Here is a 15,871-nt window from a genome sequence, read left to right as displayed (position 1 = left end):
ATAGAAAAACATTAAGAAGAAATATTACTCTCCTAAAGCCATTATGGCTGCCACCAAAGTTGTTCTATCTCATGTTCCTATTGTTCTAAGCTGCATTGTAGCTCTTCTTTTGTCCCAAGTGAGCGCACTTGATGGATTTGAATCACAAGAACTTAAGATTTGCGGGTTTGATGCGATATATAATATCGGTGATTCATTATCAAACACAGGAAACAAAATCAGAATAAATTCTAGTATAGCGGAAAGTCGCCTTCCTGACGGCACAGCTGTTAGATCCTTGGTACCGCTTGACTACATTGGTAAGAAAACAATTTCTATTACTTTTATTCTTCTTTATTACATGTTTTTCAAGCATAGTAATAAGAATCGACCTAAACTACATAGCTATGTCGCTAAATTGTTTATGCTTCTTGATTTTGCAGTGAAGTCGGCCGGTTTTTCATCCATCAAAGCTTATTTGAATACAAATGAAACGGACTCTCACAATGGAGTGAATTTTGCATTTTCTGGTGCTTCAACTTTACCAGCGAAAGTTCTTGTGCCTAAATTGAAGGTGGATGCTGGAGTTATTGTTAATACTCTCGGCACACAACTTCAATGGTTTGACAGATACTTAAAAGGATTCTGTCGAAAACCTAAAGGTTATTGCTTTCTCCTGTAGCATGGCTCTTCTGTACATGTAAAGCAATTCTTGTCTTATAAGACATGACCAAGGGTTGACCCGGTTTATAGCCCGGATCATGAGTCATAAGTTTAGTAAATTAATTTAAATTAATTTAATTTTTTTATATAAAAAAATCATTTTAGTAAAAAAAAATAGATTTTTCTATTAATCTAATCCTGACCAAACCCCATGTTAACAAGTCACTGGGTTGACCTGCATAACTAGGCAATGATTCTTGTATCATCATAACATAAACTTGTCATTAATTTAAGTTAATATTATAACTAATATTAATTGTTTATCTTTTATATGTCTAACAGATTGTAAGGAAAAACTCAAGTCATCTCTCTTTATAATGGGAGAGATTGGAGCAAATGACTATAACATGGCATTTCACTTTGCCAGTAAAACAATTGAGGAGGTGAAAAGGATGGGCCTTGTATTTGACAACGTAAAAAGCATCAAGAAAGCCATTGAAGTAAGTCAACGTACTAGTAAAACGAGTATTTCCATATCTGTAACAATATTGCGTTAATTTCTTAGCTAATTTTTTACTAAACTAACATGATCATATTTGATTCTTCAATTAATTTGTTATTGCACCTCTGGCTACACAGAAAGTCATTCATTATGGTGTCACTCGAGTTCTTGTCCCTGGAATCTACCGAGTAGGTTGTACACCAGGCTATGTTAGGAAGTTCGCAGAATCTAACACACTAGACAAATATGGTTGTGTAAAGGAGTACAATGATTTTTTCAACTATCACAATGATCTTCTGCAAGCAAATCTTGAGAAATTGAGAAAGAAATACCCTGGAGTGTCTATAGTATATGGTGATTATTATAATGCAATGCAGTTTGTTATGGACAATTACAAGAAATTTGGTAAGTATATTTGAAAATCCCTTTTCAAAACTGCGTAGATATTGAAATAAGTGGATAGAAACTGACATTTTTACTTGATCACTTGTTACTGCGCAGGATTTGAATATATAACTCAAGGTTGCTACATTGATCAAGGTAAGCCACCTTGTTCAGACCCTCAAAAGCATATGTTCTGGGATCAATATCATTCGACCCAAAACTCAAATAAGTATATGGCAAATTGGATTATTCAAGACATCGTCTCGAAGTTTGGGTGCAAGTGTGATCGATGAAGTTTCAAGTTCCAAAGAGAAACTTCTTAATGATTGCTCATTGTGTTTCAATTTTATTCTGTTTTCCTGCGAGAATGAGCTGAACCATAATGTACGTTAACTGATATCAGTTTTTAATTAATTTACTAGGATTCTTGACGCAACAAAATGATTTGGATCATGGTATGTTGTGATGTGTAAAGCCTTTATACACACACACACGCACAAAGTCATTTTTCATTTAAAGGTAGTAATTAATGTGCCAAATGTAAATTTCAAGTTCACAAAACTTTCATAATAAAAAGTCATTTTTATCATATTATCTATGATCTTAAACTTTAATGTTAAGATGGTTATTTGATGCTTGGATTATTTACTATTTTCCCCTTTTATTCTCGCTTGATTTTGATCCGATTGCAATAGCGCTCATAATGGGTCTTTTAATGAACTCTTGAGTATATATATATATAACTGGTTAAGACAAGAACAAGCAGCATCGATCCTACAGGTAGTGGTTAAGGAACTTGAGTCTCTTCCGCCTTATGATGGCACTGGCTGCATGTAAATGAAGTGATCCAATTGTTATGACCTCTTCCTAGAGCATGAAATTAGCACTAGGAAGAAAGTCTTATGATTTGGACATTTGGGGTGAACATTTGGACAAGCCAAGCCATGAACACGTCTTTAGTGGATAATTACGCATGCCAAGATTTGTTGTTCTCGCAGGTACGTAGATGAAACTTTACTGTCAGGGTTGGAAAAACACTTTCGTCAGAGATAAAGTTGGAAAAATGCACACCTAATCTTGAGAGATTTCACATTGACAAACACTTTCATGAGACCTGGAACTTGTGATGCTGCAAGGTGGTTGTGCGATCCCGAGCATGGAAACCTAGCGCCCCAGCTAAGATATGGGAGTGCTGCTCTGATGGAGATCGTGTCGTTTTGGAGACGATGGCAAGGTGGTCTCCTTGGATTTCGCATTTGTGTGGGGAAACTAGTGCTTTAATTAATGGGTTAGAAAAGCAATGAATGGACAATAACAGGCTGCCACCATGTTAAAACTATGGAGTAATTAAGCCATGCATGGCCAATAATTGCAAATTTAGGTGCTCTAAATTCCAAGTAAAATGGTTAAGGTTTCACATCTAGTTCTCACACCAATATAAAAATGCATTTATCTATGACTATTAACATAAAATCATCTTAATGTTAAAGTTTAAGTTATCATATAAAATCTAAAATATAATTTTTAATATTTAATTTTTAACACAACTTGACATAATTAACAACAACAAACACATTTAATTTACACAAAATTAAATTATCTGTTCCGGTAACTTTTCTTTTAAGAATATAGTATTTCATTTTCTAATTTATCGATCTGCAGTATTTTTTTTCACATAGTAATTAACATAAATTAAAAAAATACAAATTATATATCCACTCCGATTGTGCCACCGAAAAAAACATGGCCAGTATCTCAATCCCCTTCTCTTCCACTCGTGCCTTCTTTAAGCCAGCTCACCTGCCTACCTCACCGGCAATTCTCATCACCGATGACCCGAGGCGGAGGAGGAGAAGTTTGACAATGGTGACACCTGCAGGGTTAAGCTCCAACAGCTACGTGTTGGCATTCCTGCTCCATCTCTCTCTCTCTTTTCTGCCACTATCTTTTCTTCTATTAGAATTGCTGATATGCTTGACCAAGACTTTCTTGAAGAGGTACATTGATTCTTAAGTTCTCAGTCTTTTGTTAAATGGGTTGTCTTGGTTTCATGTTTTAGTGTGTTGGTTCTTTCAGGCTGTTGGTGTTTTAGGCTAGAAATAGATTAGTGTTAGTAGTGAACAAGCATGGGAAATGGTGAATTTGATAGACCATTTTACAAGCTGCCAACAAAGTTTTGTCCATTTATCCATTATGATTGTATATTATTGCATGAGCTAGATTTCTAATCTTAGAGTCTCGATGCAAATTGAGATGTCTAAAATGTTCAAGATGTGCCAGGATACTTGTTTCTGATTGTGGCAGAAGTAAAATGAGATCTCGAATGTTAAAACTAACACCAAATCTACTTAGCTATTAGATGCCAACTGCTTGGATTTCTTGCCATTCTTTCTTTCTTTCTTTCCCTGTATGTGAATGGGCAATTTCAGTTTCACTGTTAGTACTTTCTGGTGTTAGTTTTATTTAATGGAATGCAGTTTTAGATGCATAGACTGTGTGAAGATTGAATCTATAATGCTTGTTTCAAGCATTTATATGTTTTGAGAGTGTGATTGTCCTTGGACAATTCTTGACTTTCGCGACTTCATCGAATTAAAGCTTGAAATTAATCAAGGAATCAGAAGAAGTGGATGATGACAAGGAAGAAGACGATGAGGATGACTACGAGAAAGATGATACTGTTGACATTTCTTTAGAGAAGGAATTGCAGACGGTGCTTCCATGTACAAGAACTTGCAACCGGCCTAAGCGAAAGCCTAGGCTTCATCATCCATGCTTTGCATGATTTCAGTCTGGAGTTTGGATGTGTCACTAGGCATAGCTATAGAGAAAGCAAATTTTAGCTTCTTTCAGTTTATTGTCCATGACCAGCTTGTTAATCCAAATCCAATAGTATAGCCATAGTAACTTTGTATCTCCAATTTTGGTTTAAATTGTTTTCTTATTAGTCTTTGCATGGTGAACATCGTCATTAGGTAATGCCGATGAAAGAATATTGTAATAGCATTGATCTTGGAGAAATAAATGGTTTTCCTCTTCTCCGCAATTGCTGTATATGTTCTAGCAGAGCTGCACCGAGTTGTTTCAAGTCCTCCTTCTTGTATTTCAGTATGGTTCCCTTTTTTTTCTTTTCTTTCTTGAATTGTTTGCAATATATGCGCAAAGATTATCAATCAAGATCCCTACAATGAATTGATCCATTCTTTCATTTGCTTGCTAATTCCCAATCCTAGGACAAAGATACATGATATTGGATGGAGAAAAGGAATTTCAGCAAGATGAACATGAAGAAATGGGGTTGACAGTACAATCACTTCGAGATACATAATTCACTACTTAGAATCTTAGTTGTTGGACTCTGGTAGGTTGAAAAAAAAAAACTTGAAATCCAAAACTTGTTCCAAGCAAAGTTGAATAAAAAAAATATATTGATATGATAACACTCTATTAATACTCTATTTAAATTCAATAAGATCAACACAAAAAAAATAAAAAAAATAAATGAAGTAATATTGTTTAAGAACAAAAACAGTTATGATTTCTTGCTAGTAAACTTAATGACATAGCGACCTCGATTTTTTTTATTTTTTTTATATAGACCATGTTTAATATTTTAATAGTTATTGTTTTTAAAGTATTTTTTATTTAGAAATATATTGAAATAATTTTTTATATTTTTGATATTAATACATCAATTTAAAAACATAAAAAAAATTAATTTAAAAAAAAATCATATTTTTACAAAATCACAAAACATGGCATTATCTCCTGAGTGAGTCCAGCAACCATGCTTAAAACGAACAATGATACTAGCTCCAGGTGTCAATAATACAATCACATCTTAAATGGCTTGAAGTTTACAAGCTCTGCCCTCAAATGATCTCATGTATTAAAATTGAAAGACAAAAATTATAGGAGTTAATCTAAAAAAATTATGAATAACTTAACATGGTTAGGGGGCATTAATCCGATAAAAAAAAAAACATATCCATCAAAATGACCAATAATTCAGAGTTGTTTGTATAATATATATTTTCATAGTTGATTAGTGATGGAAAAAATCATCTGGACACCAATTACAGGAGAATCAAGCCGCATGTGCTAAACTGGCTCAGCATGAAATTGTTTAGTTTACAAATAATAACAGTGTGTCTGCCGAAGCCGTAGAAACTTGGGAAGAAAGGCTATACAACATAATCATCTGCTGAACGTCAAAACCAGGTTTCTGCCTAATCTTCATGCAAGGCTGCCTGACACCACAAGCAGCTCTAATCTGGTTCTTCATACTACCAAAGGTATACGAGGATATCCGGTATTTGTTGGTGCAGTGATATCCCTAGGCCTGTTTACAAGGTTGCACCAAAAGCTTTGAAGACTTGTCTATTAGGAAGGGAAACAAAATTCTTAAATTTTCATCTGATGCCTATAAAAAAACATGTAAATCACAGAAAGAGAGGTTTCCAACTTAAGCTAAGAGTTCTGCAACTTATCCGGACAGTAGTTCAGCATTTGTTTTCTTCAAAATGCATAATAGAGCCAAGTGTTTCCTGCCTTGTCCAACATGAGATTTTTGCAGGGTCCCTGTTTTACCCACAGCTGTAAGTGATTTGATAAGAGGAAATCCATGTCCAGCCAAGTTTCCAATTCCTCATAAAAATACTTAAAGCTTTCAGCACTCCATCATCCATTACCATTACCAGATTACCACTCACAAAGTTGAACAATACATGGCTCCTTCACTGCTCCATATTACTATATAAACAAGCTCCAATCACAAAGTTAAACAATACATGGCTGCTTCACTGCTCCATGTTACTATAAAAACAAACTCTAATGCTGACGGTGCATCCTCCGTAGGAACAAGGGGAGTCATCAAACCAGTAAACCACCAAATTTTGCAGTGACAACATCTTAATCTTCTTCTCATTGTCTCAGTGTTCCTGAATATCTGAAATCATAAAGCAAGAAGGGAACTCCGCAAGCTACTGAAGCAACCGAGCCAGTGTGGACGAATTTCTTTCACTCTTCAATCAAATATGCATCCCTTTTACCTTGGTAACTCCTCAAATCAGCTACAAACGGTGTTAAAAGCAATTAAAACTTGGATGATTTGTCCTTGAGAACCTTTATAAATATAGGAACTTTTGGAAAAGAAGAGTAAGTTGATGATTGTCCTCAATCTGACGGCGTTCTTGACCCACACCAGCCACCCTCTATAGGTTTTCCTTTCCATGAAAAATAACAGAAGCAGGCAGACAGAATCTTCTATAAAGAGGCTTCCCTATGAGCAGAGACAACTCTATCACATTCAGCTCCTTTTGAGGTGGCCTCTCCTTTTCTAAGACCGAAAATAGAGCAATCACAAGTCCCACAACAATATACACCAAATTCAGATTCCTCTCCATGGTGCAACCCAGCACAAGAAAGAAATGTTATTCATACTATTGGATCTATACTGGTACAAATCTCTAGGATCTACCCCTGGAATTGATCAATCAATCAAAAACTCTTGGATATTAACCATATTAAGTACTACTCGAATGCCCCCTCTTCTTTCATATTGTCCATAAGCACTACTCAGTTTCCTTCAAGCATCACATTGTAATATTTCCTGTCCAATGTAAACTTGGATGCAGTTTACAAAGACACTTCAGGGAATCAACAGGCAAGCGTCAACATAAAGAAGATGATAAATTAGACATTTGACCAACCAGTTAGATTACTGACTAGCAACTATCGAATGCTCCCGGACTTGAAGTTCTTTGACATTAATCTTTTAAATTACAAAATTGCACATTTTTCCTATACATAACAATATATGCATGAGGTAATAAAACCAAAATGGGATGAGCAAGAACTGTTTGGTCGAGAGAATTGGTGCCAAAAAAAAGGAACGAATCTGCAGGCATTTCACAGCCTGACTGCTTGATGATGAATAGAAGGCATGCTTGAGATTTGAACCCACCAATTGAGTGTTGTAAGAGCATGCATGTCCAAGTGAGACCTTGACTCCAGGTTCACCAGTCCGCTGAGTCTTATTCATCACGATGCTCACACTAATGGGCATCAGAATCTTATCCTGCAACACACGATCCATATTCCACTGGTGTGACTGCAAACAACTATTCTGTATGTTAGGCATGAATAACATTTGCATGTACATGAACAGAAAATTAAATCCCCTCTCTCAAATTGTTGTGCTTTTAGTAAATGCTAAACTAGGTTGCAATCAAACAGATGAAGTAAATACCTATTCAGCTTCCCAGAAGCGTGCTACCCATTGCTTTCAACTTTGACTCTAGACCAAAGAACTTTAGCCCTGCCAATACCAAGTCAGCTGTCTTCTTCTTCATGTGTTCAATTAATATTTCATCAAACACAATTGTCTTTGCTTCAGTCAAAATTTTACGCTGTCTCAAATCTGTAAACACCTTTCTTGCCTCTTCAATTGTCCCATGCTTGCACATACCAGAGATGATAGCAGAATATATAACTTCATTGGGAGTACAACCCTCCTGCATCATCTCATTTAGCACATCAATCACCTTTTCAGCACCACCTGTTTTACATGCATGAAGAATCGTGAGACTGTACTTGAACTCCATGGGCCCACTTTCAACACTGGCTAAGCAGTCACGAACAAGCATCATAGCTGCATCAATCTCTCCATTATCACAAAGCCCTTTAGCAAGAGAGCAATAGGCAGCAACAGAAGGGACGCAGAACATCTCAACTATTTTGTTATGACTAACACAAGCCTCTTGGATGTTTCCATCTTCTACAAAACATATAATTGCAATGCTATAAGTTGTTGAGTCGGGTTTATTTAAGTCCTTCATTTCACCAAAAAGTGATAATGCCCTTTTCATCTCTCCAATCGTAAGGAGAGCCTCCATTAGTATATTGTAGATAGGCACACTACTATAACCTTTTACTTTCAAGTCTTCAAACACTTCCAAGGCCATCATAGTTCTTTCTGGCTTCCCAACCACGTACGAGAAGAATTTGGAGAGATCATCAGAGACAGAAAATCCCAACTTCTCCATTTGCTTAAGAAGCTTGCAAAAATCATCCATCTTTTTCATCTCCGCATACGACATCAGCAAAGGATTCACAGTCTTAAAATCCTGTTCGAGACCCTCCTGAACTGTAACCTGAAAAAGCTTATGAGCCTTATCAACCCTCTTAACATTACAAAAACCTTCAATAAGTGAATTATAAATTCGCAGATCAGCCCTATAGCCTGAATCCACTAAATCCTTCAATAAATCACAAGCCAACCCAATCTTTCCATCCGCCACGAATGCCTCAACCAAAATCCCATAAATTCCTCTATCGATCAATATCCTCCTCCCCTTCATCTCCTTAAACACCTCATACCCTTTATCCACGCTCCCTCCTTTACACAACGCCGTAACCAAAGTCACATATGCCATCACATCCGGCTCCACCCCATCCCTCTTCATCTCCTCCCAAACCCTCAAACAAGCATCCAAATTCCCTTCTCCTGCCAACGCTCTAACCATTGCTGTATATGCAAAAACATCCGGTTTGCACAAATTCTCCCTCATTCTCCCTAAAACCTTCATCATTTCCTCTATCCTCCCTGCCTTACACAACCCTTTTATCAAAATCATATAAGTAACACTCTCTTCCACCAGTCCATCCCTCCTAAAATCCTCATAAACCGATAATGCCAAATCCAAATGCCCCGTCTTAATCAATGAATCCATTATCCTATTATACAAAAAAACACGCGGTTTAACCCCAAACTTCACCATCTTTTGATACACATAGTAAACTCTAAGTCCCCTATTCGCATCCGAATGCATTCTAATCAAAATTTCAAACTGTTTTTCCGTCGGTGGCTTCCCTTGTGCTTCCATTAATTCAGGCAACTGATCAGCAGCTCTAAAAAAATTGCTCCTGTTCAAATTATAAGCAAAAGCATTATAACTAGCAAAAGTATGCTTAAACCCTTTCTGTTTACCTGCCCAGTGAAAGAACTTTGTCGCTAACTGGGGGTCGTTTTCGACCTTCAGCACTTCGGCAACCAGGTCCGGTGTCACCCTCCGGAGTTTGCAGAGCTCTGTCACCACTTCTGGGCCCCACTGGTTCCGGTTCTTGCGGAATGCGTCGAGGATGAATCTGGCAATGGGGGAGAGGCGTTGGGAGAGGGCGAGGGAGTGTCGTGATCGTGGAGATTGAGGTTTGGAAGGTTGTGGCTGGTGGGGAAGGTTTTGCTGTGGGTCCCATTTGTGGAGATCGAATGGCTTGAAAGGGGTGATGGGGTTTTTTGAAGGTTGTGGTTTGACGGTTTGACGGTTTGTGAAGAGGCCACCGCGGACTACAGGGCGGTTTTGTGAGGGTTTACGGTGGCCGTAGAAGAAGTAGGGTTTAAGGGGTTTTGGCGGTGGCGGAGGTGGCGGTTGGGGTGGCATTTTTTGTAAATTTCAAGGTTTGTTTGGCAGTTTACTTGTGTTCTTGTTATAGCACGTCCAGCCTTCCAGGTGTTCTTAGATGTTGGACGGTTGGAGTTTGGTAAGAAGAAAATAAATGGGCCTATTTGGGCCGGAAATAAAACCTATAATAGTCCACAAATAAACAAATTCTAGCCCTTTAAAACAAGCCCAAAGCTTAGCTTCAAGTAGCAACACGTGTCACTAACCCACTTGTTGAATTTGCTCACCGTCCGATTGGCGACCTGACGCCGGAGATCAACCCAGCCGAGAGATCCTGGATCTAGCATCTCGTGCGTGTGTGTCTGTCCTCCTACACTATTTGAATCATTAAATCAACGGAGTAATTTATTTGTTATTGAATTAATTTGTTTCTATTATTTTTGTGTGAAAAGATTTTTTTTATTTTTTAAAATATTTTAATTTTAACTCAACCAAACTTAATTAAATTATCCGGTTTATTAGTCAACCTGAGATATTACCCTGATTTTTATGAATCATGCGCCAAATTATAAATTTATCATATAAGTTTAATAATTATATTCCAATACCCAATCTTAAGATAAGCTTTTCTACGTACCTCCTTTTTTATGGATAAAATTCTTACATAATAATAAAAACAATTCTTCAACACTAAAATATTTTTTGGTTTTAATATACATCAATAAAAAAAAATCATTGTAAATTCGCACAATGTTTTTCTCTGTTAGTCCTTTAAAACTTTACTCTTAACTGACCAGTATTGCTTTTTTTTAGTTTAGGACTAAGTTATAAATAGATTGGAAACTTGAGGACTAAACATATAACTTCAAAAACTACAAAGACTACTGAATTAGTTTTGTTAAATTGAATTGAAATGGATATTAATTTAGCACCGTTTTATTTTTATTTTTTGTATTTGGAATTGTGTTTAGATATATTTTAAAAGTATATTTAATTAGAAAAACTATTGAATTGATATTTTTTTAATATTTTTAATATATTAATATAAAAAATCTAAAAAATTAATTATTTTTATGTTTTTTAGAATAAAAATTAAAAATTATTACCACTAAACAAGCTAGTTTACTTTTAGTGATTAATTGATCAGAATAAATCTAATTAAAATCCAATAAGATTAGAATCAAATTTTATTTTTTAAAAAAAAAATATTATTTTTGTAAAAAATAAACTCGGTGGTGGTTGATGCAACTCAAAATCTAGGTTATGAGTTTTTATTGGATAACCATGTTATTAGATTAATTATAATTTGTTTTTATAAATAAAAATGACTTTATTTTTATTAAAAATAAATAAATGATCAATGGATTGTGATTAGGTTTTTTATCCGATCTTACAAAGTTAATCCGAATTCTAGACTAGGTAACCTAGGTTTTTATCTTTTCTTATATATCGAGCTTGATCGGACCGGGTTTAAAAGAGGTGTAGGTGTTTGTCTTCAAGACATCCTCTTTTTTGTCTAGTTGTGTGGTCACTCTCTGCTCCAAACTTTTCTCTACCCACGAAACCCTAATCTTCGAGCTCGCAGACAGATTGATCACTCCATCTCTCGAGTTTTGATTCTCTAGGAACCCCAGAAGAGGTGAGATCGATGTATCATCATCCTTCGAGGTAAAGGCAGCACCTTTTCAACTGTCACTCTCTATCTCAGGTTAGGGTATTCATTTTGAGTTCATCTTAGGGTTTCAAATTTTCAATCTTTTCTTTTTTTGTAGATTGGTGAGGTCTATCAATTGATTTTAGTATCTTCTCTTAATTTGGAAAGTAATTCAGATAGTTAATGGAGTATTGGTGTGTAGATCTTGAATATGATTAATGCTGTAGAATAAACAGTCATTATTTCTCCGATGTTCATTGTTTGAGCCTGGAATTTGTTTTGCAGGAGAGGTTATTGAAGCCTTGCCAACCATATTTAGTTTTGATTAAAACAGTATCATCTTTAATTTTAGTAGAAACCTTTTGAGTCCCATCTTCTGAAAAGATATGTCGGCATCCAAATTGACAAAGAAACGCCGTATTTCGGATGCCTCGGACAGATTCATCCAGTTACCGGATGAATTGATCATAACCATCTTGAAGAAAACTGGAGACCCCAAAACCCTTCTTCGTTGCTGTTTAGTGTGCAAGCACTTGCAATCCCTTGTCTCCAAAGTGGATGCAGTCTCTCTTAGATTCTCATATCCAGGAGAGGCAGGCGACTATCTCCCTTGCTGGAAATCACATTACCACATTCCGCTATCAGCTATCCCTGCCATTATGAAAGTGTTTGCTTATATGAAATCTCTTAAAATCAAGCTCTGCCTTTGCCCTTCACTACTCACTTGTTATGGAGTGCATCGTGGACATGCATTCAAGTACAAGCTGAAGGCAGAGGATATGAACGATAAAATGCACACTCATCTGTGTATGGCTATTGAAGTTGGACCATTGTCAAGTGATAGTAGGGGGATGTTTTCCCATAAACGGGACTGGTTCGATATTGAAAAGGACAAGAATCCTCTGATGATGTCCTTTTTTCTTGTAATATTAAGTCATCGGCCTAAAACGCTGAGTAGTGTGGTGATTTTGAGTACGGGAATAGAGAGGCATGGTTTGAAACGTAAGGTGCGGCATAGAACAGAAGTAGGGAAGGTGTTTATGGAATCTGAACAGATGGCCAGGTTTTTTTCTTTGATTTCAAATACAAAAGTGAACAAGAGCTGGCTTGAGAATCCGCAGAATCTGGTTTGTTGGATTAAAAAGGATGAGCAAAATAATCATCGGGTAAGAGAGATGTTGTGGCTTGTTCATAAATGGGAAGGAGAGAGATGCAATGTGAAGAAATCAAGTATAAAGGAGAGAGATGTGCAGGAGCTGCTGGGTGCTTTTGATGAGGACGCCAACAATGATGAGAAACAATGAAAAATAAGACATCTTCTGACAGTAGTAACATGATCACAACCCAAGTTCTAGGTTTGCGTTCTGTCTAAAGTTAGCAAATACTCTATGCTTTAGTTGAATGGTATATATTTAATTGTTACTGTGTGGAATTTCTGTTTTCTTAATTGCAAATATAAGCATGGTTTTTTTTCTAAGTTCAAGGATGGAAGTGTGATAAATTGAAAAGGTGTGAAAGATAGTAGCTTACAGCATGAATAGCATCCTGTTGAGCATTGCATTCACGATCAACTTCCATATCAATTTGCCTCAGAATTTGCATAACTGAACAGCACAACTGTTTATCTAACGTACTGTTCTTGGTAAAGGAAAATTGGCATGGCACATGAACGCGGCTTTGATGCGTTTTAAGGCGGGAACATTAACTTGGTAGTCTGATTCAATAACACGCCGACACCATATCTTACTGCCTCGCAGTTGCAGCAAAAACAGGGGAATCAAATATATTTTTGCCTATATGATCTTGTGTTCGAGCTTCCTTTATCATTCGTATCTGTTTCCTAAAATTGCTGACAGTAGATCATCATCTCTAAGAACGGGATGAGATGTGAGATTTGTACCTGCTGGCCATGGCAATTGGCTAATAGCATAGGTGGACTTTGAACATGCCGTAGGGAGCAGCACGGTCTCATCTTTGACAGTGCAAGTGCAATTTTGAAAGAATTACAACTTTAAATGTTGATTTGATTCATAACGAATCTAACCCATATAATAACTTAAAAATGAGTAAGATACGATATTGGTGCGTGGGACGCAATGCTAATTGTCATTGCTATTAAATCCCCAATCGGCCAATCTATCTGGTCTTGTCCCGCTCTCGTCTCAAAAACTAATTCCCCTGTGTTTTCACTGTACAATAACGATTTTGCACTTTAAAAACCAAAAGGAGTGAACACACACGGGTAAAATGGTATTTTCACACTTCATTGCATGGTTTAATTACGCCCATGCTCTTGGAAAAAAAAAGGCTGATAATGTTTGAGGGGTGTTTTCAATGTTTTTTTTTTTTCTTTTTTGTATATTTTAATTACCAAATAGCTCGTGGGGTAACTTTTTTTTACATAGATAAAGAGGACTTTTTGTTTTTTTGACATTGGTTTTTTTGCAACTACCATGTAGAGTTAAGGTGTTCTAATTTTTTCATAAATAAAAAAAAATCACATGCGCCGAGGCAATTGCGCCTTTTGAGCGGCGCATGAGGCTCATCTCGATGGTTGTTGGTGCTTTTTTGAAGCGATGTCCAAAGCATTGCGTCACTCTTTACACGGTGAGTTAGCACATGTCAGTTACTAGGACACAACGAAGCTCTAGTCCCTTCCTCTTTTCTCTCTCCCCTACCTTAAAAGATGTGTTAGCCTTGTAAAATTGCAAAGTGATTCTTAATCTTTTAATTGTATTGAATTTGATTTATTTATTTTCAATTTCATTCATTGATATTTGATTTTTTATATTTTTTTATTAAATTTGATAATCATTCTTTTGATTTCTATTTATTTTGCTTTTAATCTTTTTTTTCTAATTGGATTTTATTTTTCGATTTCATACCTAATCATTTGATTTTAATTCCTTTTTTTTTTGCGATCCTCATTGTTATGATTATAATTCCTTTTATTTTGAGTTCTCTTCTATTAATTGTTTTTTGGCAATTTCATCCCTCATTGTTTAATTTCATTGTATTTCCATATCATATTTGGTGCTTTTTTATCATGCTTTTAAAACCCGGCATAGAAGTCGACCCCCGTCATGTCCTGAGTCATGGGTGGGGTTGAATGACCGAGTTTACCGGGTCAATTGGATGTTTTATTGTACAGGAAGTAAAAATAACATTATTTTGATAAAAAAAAATAATGGCAAAAAAAAACCCAACAAGTTTTAACATGATTTTCTCCTAGCTAATCATTTAATTCTTTATTCAACTAAAAAGTAAAAAATAGTATTAATTTCATAAAAAAAAATAATGGAGAAAAAACTCAACAGGCTTAGGCATTAAGTTATAAGATTCACATGTCAACCCACTTGGTTAAGTCGGGTTTTGAAAGTCTTTTTTATTTCTATGTTTTATTTTATTTCATTCCTTGACATTTAATTTATTGAGATTATTGTGTCGTTATTTTTTTTAATCTTCCTTCCATGGAATAATCATGTTCTGATAACTCGGGTCACAAGTTTGGAGAATTATTTTGTGTCAGCTTCGTCATTTTCTTAAACCCTTCTTTTAATAATTTTATTTTTATTTGATTCTTCAATGTTTGATTAATTCCAAATAATCCTTTATTATTTTTTTCATTTCTTTTTTTTAGGGTTATCCTGATCTTAAGTCTCAAATCACGAATTTGGTGAGTTAACCTGGTTTGACATAGTCTTTTTTCCCTCTTTTCTTAATATTTTCCTATAATTTTGAAAATAACTCAATTTTTCAATTTGTTTATAGTGGTCGCCTTTTTATTTTTTGATAGCAGTTGGTCCAATGACCCAAATCTTAGTTTTTTTTTTACTTTTATAAATTAATCGAGTTTTTTTAACCCGGTCAGCTCAAAGACTTGAATCCATGATGTTTTACTAGATGTTTTGTTTAGCAAGGGCCAAAATATATAGTAGGTCCTCAAAAATAGTCATTTCTAATAAACCCCTAATCGGCCAATCTATCGTCCCACTCTCGTCTCACAAGAAAGACCTCACGTTTGCATGAAAGGTGTCCATATGATTTATGCATTCAAATCCCAAATTTTATATATTTTTATTGTGTTTTCATCATGTTGTAAATGATTTGGGATATTGGAGATAAATTAAACAAAAATTACTTTACCTTAAAAGAAAAGATTTTTAGGTTTGATATTAGATAATTGATCTAAAAGAATAAGGCAATGAAGAATGTTAAGATTCAAGAATTTGTACAAGAAGGGATGATGTTCATGACAGATGAATAAATTCGGAAGTTGCGTATAGA

The 15,871-nt window shown here is 35.5% G+C and overlaps 3 protein-coding genes and 1 long non-coding RNA gene across 7 annotated transcripts; 3 read left to right on the top strand and 1 right to left on the bottom strand.

The window, feature by feature from the left end:
* The first annotated feature begins 43 nt into the window (after positions 1-43).
* Positions 44-1,821, top strand: LOC133702016 (acetylajmalan esterase-like). The gene is made up of 5 exons (XM_062126196.1): positions 44-299; positions 423-641; positions 985-1,142; positions 1,282-1,549; positions 1,646-1,821. Exons 1-5 carry the CDS (start codon positions 44-46, stop codon positions 1,819-1,821), a joined length of 1,077 nt encoding a protein of 358 aa, XP_061982180.1.
* A 1,484-nt stretch (positions 1,822-3,305) lies between these two features.
* LOC133700576 (uncharacterized) lies at positions 3,306-4,574 on the top strand. Its single transcript, XR_009843437.1, has 2 exons — positions 3,306-3,525; positions 4,127-4,574. It is a non-coding gene; the product is annotated as an uncharacterized LOC133700576 (long non-coding RNA).
* A 2,632-nt stretch (positions 4,575-7,206) lies between these two features.
* LOC133700596 (pentatricopeptide repeat-containing protein At4g20740) lies at positions 7,207-10,029 on the bottom strand. Of its 3 annotated transcripts, XM_062124167.1 has the most exons (3): positions 9,519-9,935; positions 7,779-9,439; positions 7,207-7,640 (listed from the first exon to the last, which is right to left on the bottom strand). In XM_062124167.1, the coding sequence occupies exons 1-2, from the start codon at positions 9,782-9,784 to the stop codon at positions 7,783-7,785; spliced, it is 1,923 nt and encodes a 640-aa protein (XP_061980151.1). In that variant the 5' UTR covers positions 9,785-9,935; the 3' UTR covers positions 7,207-7,640; positions 7,779-7,782. The 3 variants fall into 3 exon arrangements, with proteins under 3 accessions (XP_061980151.1, XP_061980150.1, XP_061980149.1); XM_062124166.1 differs by having other exon boundaries at positions 7,207-7,650; positions 7,779-10,029; XM_062124165.1 differs by having other exon boundaries at positions 7,779-10,029.
* A 1,369-nt stretch (positions 10,030-11,398) lies between these two features.
* On the top strand, positions 11,399-13,061 carry LOC133700423 (uncharacterized). 2 transcript variants are annotated; one of them, XM_062123943.1, is made up of 2 exons: positions 11,399-11,598; positions 11,870-13,061. In XM_062123943.1, exon 2 carries the CDS (start codon positions 11,971-11,973, stop codon positions 12,886-12,888), a length of 918 nt encoding a protein of 305 aa, XP_061979927.1. In that variant the 5' UTR covers positions 11,399-11,598; positions 11,870-11,970; the 3' UTR covers positions 12,889-13,061. The 2 variants fall into 2 exon arrangements, with proteins under 2 accessions (XP_061979927.1, XP_061979926.1); XM_062123942.1 differs by having other exon boundaries at positions 11,399-11,638.
* Positions 13,062-15,871: the final 2,810 nt, after the last annotated feature.

Source organism: Populus nigra, chromosome 8 (genome assembly GCF_951802175.1).
Source record: "Populus nigra chromosome 8, ddPopNigr1.1, whole genome shotgun sequence".
NCBI lineage: Eukaryota > Viridiplantae > Streptophyta > Magnoliopsida > Malpighiales > Salicaceae > Populus > Populus nigra.
This window is presented reverse-complemented; position numbering and strand designations above follow the sequence as displayed.

Bases quoted from the DNA above. Each gene is read 5' to 3' on its own strand.
- LOC133702016 (XM_062126196.1), top strand. From the start codon at position 44: ATGGCTGCCACCAAAGTTGTTCTATCTCATGTTCCTATTGTTCTAAGC. The intron at 300-422 runs GTAAGAAAACAA...TTGATTTTGCAG, and splicing joins GGTACCGCTTGACTACATTG to TGAAGTCGGCCGGTTTTTCA. The intron at 1,143-1,281 runs GTAAGTCAACGT...CTGGCTACACAG, and splicing joins GCATCAAGAAAGCCATTGAA to AAAGTCATTCATTATGGTGT.
- LOC133700596 (XM_062124166.1), bottom strand. From the start codon at position 9,969: ATGCCACCCCAACCGCCACCTCCGCCACCGCCAAAACCCCTTAAACCC.
- LOC133700423 (XM_062123943.1), top strand. From the start codon at position 11,971: ATGTCGGCATCCAAATTGACAAAGAAACGCCGTATTTCGGATGCCTCG.